Source organism: Metopolophium dirhodum, chromosome 6, assembly GCF_019925205.1.
Source record: "Metopolophium dirhodum isolate CAU chromosome 6, ASM1992520v1, whole genome shotgun sequence".
NCBI lineage: Eukaryota > Metazoa > Arthropoda > Insecta > Hemiptera > Aphididae > Metopolophium > Metopolophium dirhodum.
In genome coordinates this window covers 18,107,865-18,119,389 of record NC_083565.1, presented here as the reverse complement: position 1 = coordinate 18,119,389, position 11,525 = coordinate 18,107,865, and the positions used below count along the sequence as shown (strand labels likewise).

Genomic DNA, 11,525 nt, shown 5'->3' with positions numbered 1-11,525 from the left:
CTAAAATTTAAGTCCCAGATCATAAGGCCCGTATTTTAATTAAGGTTAGGTACTAGAATTAAATGTAATTTTTTTAATATACCTACCTATGTGGTAAAAAAAAAAACCATGTTTCAAGATAAAAAAAATAATAAAACGTACATATTTTAAATTTTTGCGGAATAAATACTTATGATGATAATAACAGCTAGGTGTTATTGACTAAACAAGTAGGTATAATTAATAATAAATAAACAATGGAATTATCTTAGAAATAGATATTGATTCAAGGAAATATATAACTATGGTAATTACTAATTACTAATTAGTAGTTGCTACTGGTAATTATATAGGTACCACCGATTAATATTTACATGTCTTGTTAAGAGAGGGCCTAATAATATTGTAGGTACCCCCGAAATTCAAATATGTGCACGCGGCACGCCTATGTATATAAAAACTGTGTAAAACTATATTATGTATAAGTACATATGTACTAGGTATGTACTTACGAGTTGAGAGCATTATAATAATACAATATGTATGTAGTATGATAATACCTAATAATATGATCTCTTGAAAATCTTTATGGATACAAAATATGTATACGTTTGCGCTGGTGTGTGTAGCTATAGTAGCTACGATCCATTCTCCTAACATCGTATTATTTACTAACTCATATTACTTATACATTATAAAAACTTATTTTAATCGTAAATTCGTCATTAGTCGTCATTTCGGCAAGTAACATACATTCACAGTAATTACAACAGGCGCAATATCAAAGGAATGTGATGCACTATATGTGACGAAGTATATCACGATTCACGACTGACGTATACGCTCGTGTTTTTATTCGAAATGCGGGATAGCCTTTCGATAACGGAATCAACAACCCGTTGAACCAGCTGATGATTAAAATTTCTCAAAATTTCGTTCTTCAAGGTGTAACCCATTATAGTACCCCACGTCTGACAACTGTGCCGCACGCACCATAATATACACAATATATAGAGGGACCTACACGTTAGATTCTGCAGACGTCCACTGTTTATCATCAGGAGCCGCACACTCGTATCAAAATACACGTTTAAACGATTTAATAGGTCGTGCCTGCAGCTGTATAGTTATACAATCGGTCGTAATAAACGAGCGTGCGATCTCGTCCGTATTTGTCGATGCGCGCGAGAGTCTCTCGACGGACGGCAAACGACATCATAATAATATTATTACGACTACCTATTGGTTATTACATTACCTATATGCATACACATATATATCTGATATTGGTAGAATAAAACTGTATACAGGGTGATTCAACAATAAACATGCTCAACACCACCTTTTTTCCTCCAATAACGAATTTATTAATACTCAAATTTTTGGAATTTTCAAGTAGGTACCTATTAAGTATACTTAAAGGCCATATTTTCAAATGCTTGGATTATTTGTACCATTTCTGCTAGAAGTGTCCTGTGGCAATACCATCGTATTTTGTTCAAATGAAATCCACGTTTTTTACAGTCAATGATTGAATATATATTTATTTTTTTTGGAAATGTTGACGAATCTAAGTTAAAATTCAAACGAGTTTTCAAGTTATTAAAATGTATATACGATAATAAGGGTTATGTCCTTAAAAATGGTTTTATAAAAATATAAAATGGATCTGATATTTAATCTAGTACTTAGCATACTCGTACAATTTTTACAAATTAATACATTATAGTATATTTCTACAATTTTTAAATCATTTAAGCCCCCTTTATATCTTTAAGCCAGTTACCACATGGACTATTATCTTTATGGTAAGTACATATAATAATATGTCTATACTAACTACTCGATCTGAGAATTTGCATTTGTATATACGTACACCAAAATTTCCGAAAATTAATCATCTGATAAATAATTTATAGGTAGTAAAAATAGGGTGGTTCTCGCATTCGAAAAACAAAAGTTTTGTAAAAAGGAGGGTGAACATGCTTGGTAAACCACCCTGTATGTCACGCGACATGCGTAGCTTACACTATTATATAGTACAGCACGCACGTTTGACCTTTCTTCGCGGACCCAAAGAGTCTGCAACAACTGCAACGTCACCTAGGTCATAATATCCTCCGTTTCCGAACGGCATAACGCTAGAAAATATTTCCCACCCCATCACCACTCCCCCACGGGATGACCGAATATACGTCGTAGTAAATGTACACGGGCGAGCAGCAGACTTGAGTCGTAAAAAATGAATTTGCTAGCCCCCGTCGGACGTATACGTTATTACTGTGATTTATATATATGTATGCGTATTGGCGCTATTGCGGACGACGCCGATTTCGCAACGAGTCTCCACGCCACGGAGTGCTGTCGGTCGTCAACGTGTGCGAAGGAAATGCAAGTGACCACGGACGATCTAAGTGGATTCAAGGAGAAAGAAACGAACAATATAATATGTAGGTACGTTTACCTACATGTAAAACAAACTAACGCGAGGAGAGGGCAAGAAGTCACATATTATATTATTATGGTATATAGGTATTATAATGCATTATATTATTATTATTATTATTATGATGTTGCTCAACAAGCCGCCGCCTCCGAGGTCCTCGGTAATTTATATAACGCTGACAAGTGAGACCGGCCGGTCATTGATATTATATTATACGACCACGCCGCAACGACGAAAGGATAATACCTATTTATATTATCCACGTTGCGAGGTGATATCGCAGGGCAGCGCCGGACACGCAAAGGAGCGGCACACATGACCATCGGTGTTATCGATTTCATCGTAAGACGTTTTAGAAAACGTAAGTATGACGCTATTATACCTACATTTTAGTGTTAAACCTACGCCTATAATATTTACAATATCAGATACCTATGTATCAATTGTTAGACAAACGGAAATATTGTCGCCGACGACCGTCATAATATAATATATATACCTAGGCAATAATAATATAGGTATTAATGTATTATAATAATGTATAAATGATAAATATACGATATTTCACGATGATTTTCACGATTTTCTATATCCTGCATCTATATGTCCTTACTCCTTCGGCTTTTGTCGACCACATTTGATTTATGTTTTAAAACTGGTTTCCCATTACATTGTATTTTATTTCCTCTAGTCATCTGCAGACTTCAAAATTGAAGAGTATCTTTTAAAAATAACACTTTATAATATGCAGTCCTATATTATCCAAGTTATTGTTTTTACATTAGTCAAAAATCAAAATGAAATTAATTATGTCTAGTTCCCATGTATATTATATATATAGACATTAAAGTCAAACTTTAAAGATAGCAATAAATTATAATATTAAATAATATAATACATATATGTAGTACTATTATGATGAGGTTTAACAGGATACAGGGAATATCTTTGATAATATAAATTAATTATAGTAATTATTCATTCATCAATATTGCGGTTCAAAAAATGTGATTATATTAAATCATACAATTAATATAATAATTTTTTATGAGATCATTACTAAAAAATTGTATAGTTTGTATCGAATCATTGTATACGTTTTATTCGAAATTCGATTTCCTACACAATTTTGGAAATACAACAAAGGGTTAAAGGGAATATATTTTTTCACCATTATTCTTTTTTTGATTTTAAAATAGGTACCTAGGTTAAAACTTGAATGGATAATATATAATTCTAGAAAATTCAAAAAAGAATGTCTTTTTAAAAAACCAACTAAGAATTTTGTGATTTAGAACCTACCTACCTATTTCTCACTTCATACACAATAAAAATAATATTTTTAATTAATAATTTCAGTTAATAATGGGAGGGCAAATGTTCCTGTTAATAGCCAGCATAGTGCTAATCGCCCAACAAACTCAACACACAACAGCAAAAAGGTTACGTGAGTAAATTTCATTTATTTATTATAAATAAACATTCAATGACAATGCAGGATAATCAACGTACGCGAGATCTTATGATGTCAAATTTACATTGATATAAACTTAATAATATATTACTAATTGTATATACTTACCTATATAGTTATATAGGTATTATAATTAAATACATGTTTTGAATATATTTTAATAGTACTTACATTTTTCAGCCAACTTCGTGCACGTGTGTAAAAGAAGTGATCCTCAGATAGAAAAATGTTTGCTGCAAACTATCGAATCCCTGAGACCCGAGTTACCTAATGGTAATTTATATGTGTTTATAAGATAAGATTTTAATTCATTAATTAATTTAAAATGTTTAATGTAGATAATACCATACCATTGATTATACATATAACATATAGTATAATAATAATAATACTATGTATAATCAATGATAATACCTACAAATTAGGTAGTTTCAAATTAAATTCGTCTTTATAATATAGGAATACCCAAAATGCAAATCCCGGCTTTGGAACCAATGGTCATACCCATGTTGGTAGTAAATAGAAATGAGGATGCTCTTAAAGTTAAAGCTACTATTAAAGATGTACAAGCATGGGGTGGATCTAAATTTGTGATCAATAATCTCAAGTAAGTATTTCAATTGTAATTGTTTTGAACAGAGCCTTCAGATAGGCATATATTTATTTTTAACTATTAATATTTTCCGTGAAAACGTTCAAAACGTTAACATACAAGCATTCATTATTAATTATAGTAGGTACCTATATACCGCATCATGATATAAAATAATCACAGCACTTGTTTTTAATAAACATTAATACATTTTTACAGTAGTATTAAAAAATTAGAATTATAAACCTGTGCATTAAACAATGGATTCTGATTTCACGTTAAATATGTTTTCCTATACAACAAGAGTCTTATATAATCATATGTTTACTGCAAATTAATTTAATTCATATGATAATATGATAAATATTTCTATAATTTCTTAATATTTATTTAATATGAATAAATATGTACATTTCACATTTTCACATATATGACAAATTCAAAGTATGACATAATATTTGAAATACAAAATCAATACAATAATGTATGTCATCGATTTTTAAATTGACAAATAAGAAAAAAAAAATTAAATACAACTTTAATATTTAATCAGTCCAAACACAATATTATTATTATTTAGTATATTATTTATTTTATAACATGTCGATCTGTAGATATATATAGTTAAATTATTTAATTTCCATGGTCTTAAAATATAAAATATTATGTTGAGTTATAAATAGCACAGTTATTTTTCAATTTAAAAGTCTAGTCGGCATTTTTTTGAAAATGTTTAGTTATTCATTTATTGAAAAAAAAAATAATAAGATGAAAATAATAAAATGAATATCTATGAGTTAGAATTCAAATTTTTAGTAAACTGAATATAACTTAAACCTTTTGAATACAATTAGTTGAAATTAATTGCAGTATAAAATGTACAATCAAAAGATTTAGTGTGTGTGACACACTATGACACATAGGTAATTTATTAAATAATTATTATAAGAAATTAACGAATTTTAGTTTTTAATATGTAATTCAATCAAATTTAAACTTCTTTGAATTTCATATTCCAAAGTACACTCTTAATTGAACAGAAAATTATTATGGTTTTAATATTAATATAATATACATACAGTAAATATGTGTAAACATGCACATACCTACTGCACATGTGTTACAAATAATCGTTGAAAAAAGTAAAAACACGTGATTAGGTGAAAGTGGTAACTCAATTATTCAGTATTCACAGTGTGTCGGTATTTACAATGTCGACGCAGTAGTTGACCATAACAATAACAACATCCAAATTATTTTTTTTTAAATCCATTCATAATTTATAGGTTTTATAAAAAAATATTCCCCATCTTGATCATTTCTGCCTTTATTCATTATTGCACAACACAAAATTGCCCTGGTGTAAAATGTAAAAACTGGACCAAACACATAACACTACTATTATCGTTACGCAATAGCTTTAATTACATCTTGGCGGAGGTAGACGTTTATTATTTCCAAAGAACTTGACACCAATTACAACATGAGGCCGAGCATAATTTTATACAAATATTTGATCCATTTGTGTCATTATTTTGTTTCAGGATAAATTTTGAAAAGTTAAACGGCGAAGGAACTGTTCTTCTCCCGAATCTATTTGTTAACTGTACGTACGACATTGATGGTCGTCTAATGGTTGTTCCACTCCAAGGCCAAGGAATATTTAGAGGGAACATAAGTAAGTCGCAAAATACATGAAGTCGTGTTATCAATTTATAATATGTTAATGCAATATTACAATATGTTCGTAATTACTAATTTCGTTTACTTAAAAGAAACTTCAAGACTGACATATAATAATAGCTACCTAATGAATAATACAATTATTATAACAAGTACCTATGTCGGACGGTGTATTATTATAGGTTCGCCTTGTAATTATTTAATGAAACTAAATGAATAATATTCGTTTGTTTGAACCACAACTTATTTAGGAAACATATTATTATTATCATATTATTATATCGATAAATTAATTAACGTTTTATTCACAGCTAACACAAAAGCTGATGTCAAAGCGAGTCTTGAAGTATTAAAAGACAAAAAAAATCGTGAATACTTCCAAGTAAAGGATATTCGAATCAAACTCAAAGTTGGAGATGCTAATGGAAAAATAATACCACAAAACATCAACAAAAATAACGATGTCTTAAGTATGCTCTATATACCTACTAGTCTTTATGATTAATTTTTATTAGATGATTTAGCGCTTAATTGTTTTTTTTATATAAATTTAAAATCAATTTTAATTCTTGAACCAATGATTGTACAACGTACATCAATTGAATCATATATAGATACATATACATTATTTATACTTATTTAAAATATGTTTTTAGCGGAAACTGCATCAACGTTTTACCACCAAAACCGTCGAGTTGTTTTGGATATCATCACTCCAATTGCAGAAGAAATTGCTGTCGAATTTTCACTGCAAATTGCCAATACTATATTAAAAACTATACTTTATGATGAAATTCTACCCAAAGAACTGCCTTGATAAACTACATGTATTATGTAACGTTTATTTTTTAGATTTAATATTTTTCGTAATTTATGTTTAAAAAAAATCAATTATTAATGATTTTCATATATTTCAGTGTACCATACTCATAAATCATCTATCATTAAATACACAACCTATGATCACAATCATTTGTAAACTATTTTATATTATAACTTGTTTTTTTTAAGTTAGAAAATATCATGTATAGGTTTAAGTATAATAATACTGAATACTTATTAGTAATTTAAATACCTATTTCACCAATTTATAAAATTATGATAGTATGATATCAAATTGTGTATTGATAAAATAATTTTAAACAGTCAACTAGGTGTCAAGTCTTATAATATGATTCATTACAGATTTATCCTGAATGTATTGAAATGTAAAATGTATGAAAGATGATTGTGAGTCGGGAAAAATAATAAAATATATATTATTATAAGTTAGTAATGTAGTGTTTTGTATGTGCTAGTTAGTATGGCCAGTTACATATAAAATTCACATATTTCATAGTTAAAACTGTAGCAGTAAAAATATAAGAATAGAAAAAAATGGCCTCTATGGTGTGAGTTGTATACGTACCTTGACTACATCGATACTATACGATATGATACTATGATACTAATATACTACAGTAGGTACCTATGATAATTGTAAGGTTTAGGTACACAGTTTTATAAATCGATTGGTTTCAATTTCAATGATATTAATAGTCAATTTTGAATAATTTATACATACTGCATTGTAATCACGAAACATAGGCATTTGGGTCTCTATTGACACTCAAATCATTATTTAAGTATTTTTAATCAATCACCATAAAATGGTAAAATTCTATTATAGTACTATTATAGTACCTAAGTGCAACGAGCTATAATGATCAATGCACTCTGCGATCCGTAATCATCGGCAATATTTGATTTCAGTTTTTGCAAAATTAGTAATTACAATATTACATAATGTTCCATAGCAAACGTGATATTTTTCATAATTATTATTCAAAGTTGTTTTCATTGAAACAAGTAATAGTTTTTAATTCTTAATACAGTAATTCTAACAAATTATAGTATAACTTATTGTTAATACAATTAAATTAGTAAAACTTACATAAATATTTTTAAATTTTAAATCCATTATGAATTACAATTAATTTAATCTATAAACTATTAATTCAACACATAGTAAAAATCTTTAAATTATAAAGTATAAGTATTTATATTTAATACACTACCTACTAACTAAAAAAAAATCAATAATATTAATTATAACATAACTTTCTCAAACTAAATGTATTATATACCTATTATCATATCTACAAATAACCATTAATTTATATATATATTTTTAAGACATTTTGCAAAAAATATTTAAATTAAATTAAGTTTTAAAACCTATATTACGTAATATTGAGTTTATATTTAAAACAATTCAAGATATTTTTTCAGTAAATAATAAGACGTACTAAACCATTTATTTTAAACAACATTGAAAGTAAAATTGCATTAATTTTAATCAACATCTTAATAAAGCAGTTGAAAAAATTGAAAAAATCGAGGGAATTAATAATTTGAAATGTTATCAGAAATAAATCAACAATATTATTTACTTATATACGGTAAAAACTTGTTTTGTCAAAACTCAAGGGGAACAGAAAAAACTTTCGAGAGTTTTATGATATTTCTTTACAGGAGATTTCAATAGAGTTAGAAATTACAAAAAATTCGGTATATCAACGTTCGACAAATTAATAATGTACCTACTGTATATGATAAAACGATTATGGTTATACCATTTTGTAGTAAATTTAATTACAATTATTGTGAATTATTACATTTTTGTTTTATTCATCAAAGCTTTCCATAACATTCTTTTATTATATCACTTCCTTTTTCACCAATCATTATTGTAGCTGCGTTAGTGTTTACAGAAACAATTTTCGGCATAATTGAACTATCCATCAACCGCAAGCCAATTATACCTTTCACTCTTAATTTAGTATCAACAACAGAATAACAATCATCTTCTGAACCCATTTTACAAGTACCGACGACATGATAAAAAGGAGCTGCTAAGTTCTGAATGATACAAATCCAATACTCTCGAGTGTCCCAAATACAATCGGCACAATTTGATAATTTCAGCTCCTCTAATACGAGCCCAGCATCAATCATACTTTGAGTTTTAGATAATTTGACAACAAATTCAATACCCTTTAATAGGGTTTCTATTTCTTTGTCATATGATAAATAATTTAAAACAATTCTTGGATCGTCTAACGGATTTACTGATTTCAACATAACTCGACCTGTACTTAATGGTTGTAACATAACTGGTGTGATTACTATAAGGTCACTTAACCAGTTTAACTCGTCATATAAATCTGTTACTTCTTTAGCATATCCAAACATGTTTGTAAATACATTAATTTTATTTGGAAAAGAGTTGGTTGAGTTGAACGGAATTCTGAAATTTATTAATTGTATATCAGGGTACTCTAAATCATCGTTTGATTTATAAAATGTCATAAGGTTAGTTAGACCAAGTGTTGATATATTTTTTGAATATAGGCTCATTTCTTTTTGCAACAAATCACTACTTTCATTTTTTATGTCCTCAATCGATCTATATTTGCGATCTGTAAATACAAGCACTGGAAGCGACACATGATCCTGTAAGTTATAACCTACGGGTAGGTCTTTGATGGTTGTAATACCGTGATCATTTAAATGTTCTTTTGGTCCGATTCCAGAGAGCATAAGAAGCTGTGGACTTTTTATAGGTCCAGCACATATTACCACTTCTTTCGTACAAAAAACTGATTTAATTTCTTCTGATGAACATTTGAAGTTCACTCCCACTGCCACATCATTTTCGATTAAAATCCCAGTAACAATTGTATTTTTTGCTACATAAAGATTTGGACGATTACTCGCTGGTATTAAAAACGCTTTTAGTGTACTACAGCGATGGCCATTACGAGTGGTTGAATCAAAATTACCATATCCGACAGCTACAGGATCCATTCTATTCAAATCATTCACTTTAATTAAATTTAATAATTTTTGTGACTCAGCAATCACCTTATAAGCTGGATCGAATGTTTCTAATGGAGTTACAGTGAGAGGTCCTCCTCGTGAATGAATTTCTGAATTATATCTACAAATATCTACAAAATCTTCTGACTTTTTAAAATACGGTAAAACATCTTCATAGTCCCATCCATGACAACCATACTTATTTTTCCATTGACTAAAATCTTCTACGGTACCACGCAAGTACACCATTGCATTAATTGAAGATGATCCACCTAACATACAACCCCTAGATATAAGACACCTCTCTTGTTCCATTCCTTTAAAAAGTAAAGGGTGTTTTTCCGACAAAAATGCCCAGTCACATTTAGTCTTTAAATTTTGGTTCCATAAAATAGGATTTTCGGTTATTTCTGGTGGATCACCTCCAGCCTCTAATAGTAAAACATTCCATTCTGGTATTTCACTTAAACGAGCAGCTACAGTTGCACCAGCACTTCCACCTCCAACAACTATAAAATCAAACGTCACTTTTGTAGGATCTGCGCATAACATAGGTGCATAATCGAATGGATAAATAAGTGCGTTGTATCCATTTAGTACCTAGACACAATACATTTCTTCATTTAGTTCAAAACTAGCAACTTATAATTCAGTTTTATTTACATAAAAATGTACTTAAATAATATTCATATATTTGTGTACTATATAGAATACTCGTTAATCATTTCAATAAGCTTTTGGTTAGTGTGAAGTATTAATGTATATTATATGATCGTTTAATTTTGTACTGTTTTGGATTTTCATTTTATTTTGACAAACTGATTATTTTAATGCGAAAATTATTGATCAATGTTATTTAAATAATAAATTATATTTTATTGAGTGAGGCAGATATCTAAAAATGGAAAATTAGGTTAAATGCAAATAACAGAATGAGTTTATATACCTAATATAATTGTAATATGTTTATAAATTTTAATAACTCAATAAAATAATTGGACTATCTAGTAAATCATATGTTATATTATATCATTCAACACTTAATTGTTTCTATGATCTATCCTCAAATAGTACAAAACAGGACTAATAGTGTCCTGATCTGACCAACTTTTATTATATTAATTGAAACATTCAATAAATTACATTTTGTGTTATTCGGGGATTGATCATAGAAATAATTTACATTGTACATTTATTTTGTACATGGTATAAAAAGTAAGTTTAGTAAGATCTACTATAAAAAAAGAGTTTGCGTTAAAAAAAAATTTGTAGGTACAAATATAGTGAAGATATAACTTTTTTTTACATAAATTAAATATTAATAATTAATATATAGACACATACCGTAAATAATACAGTGACTGCAATTGTTTTAACATTCATGATAACAAATTCAAAAATTTGTTTAGTTAAATAGTGAACAGAGAAGCGTAAAAAATGACTATTGTATTAGTTATATTTTTCAGACTTTTTATAATTTGAAAAAAATA

The 11,525-nt window shown here is 28.3% G+C and overlaps 2 protein-coding genes across 2 annotated transcripts; one reads left to right on the top strand and one right to left on the bottom strand.

Moving 5' to 3' along the window:
• The first annotated feature begins 2,618 nt into the window (after positions 1-2,618).
• On the top strand, positions 2,619-7,446 carry LOC132946954 (circadian clock-controlled protein daywake-like). Its single transcript, XM_061017080.1, has 7 exons — positions 2,619-2,786; positions 3,785-3,872; positions 4,080-4,172; positions 4,359-4,506; positions 6,036-6,169; positions 6,486-6,644; positions 6,831-7,446. The coding sequence occupies exons 2-7, from the start codon at positions 3,791-3,793 to the stop codon at positions 6,989-6,991; spliced, it is 777 nt and encodes a 258-aa protein (XP_060873063.1). The 5' UTR covers positions 2,619-2,786; positions 3,785-3,790; the 3' UTR covers positions 6,992-7,446.
• A 1,125-nt stretch (positions 7,447-8,571) lies between these two features.
• On the bottom strand, positions 8,572-11,499 carry LOC132946953 (glucose dehydrogenase [FAD, quinone]-like). The gene is made up of 2 exons (XM_061017079.1): positions 11,380-11,499; positions 8,572-10,635 (listed from the first exon to the last, which is right to left on the bottom strand). Exons 1-2 carry the CDS (start codon positions 11,416-11,418, stop codon positions 8,848-8,850), a joined length of 1,827 nt encoding a protein of 608 aa, XP_060873062.1. The 5' UTR covers positions 11,419-11,499; the 3' UTR covers positions 8,572-8,847.
• Between the last annotated feature and the right edge of the window lie 26 nt (positions 11,500-11,525).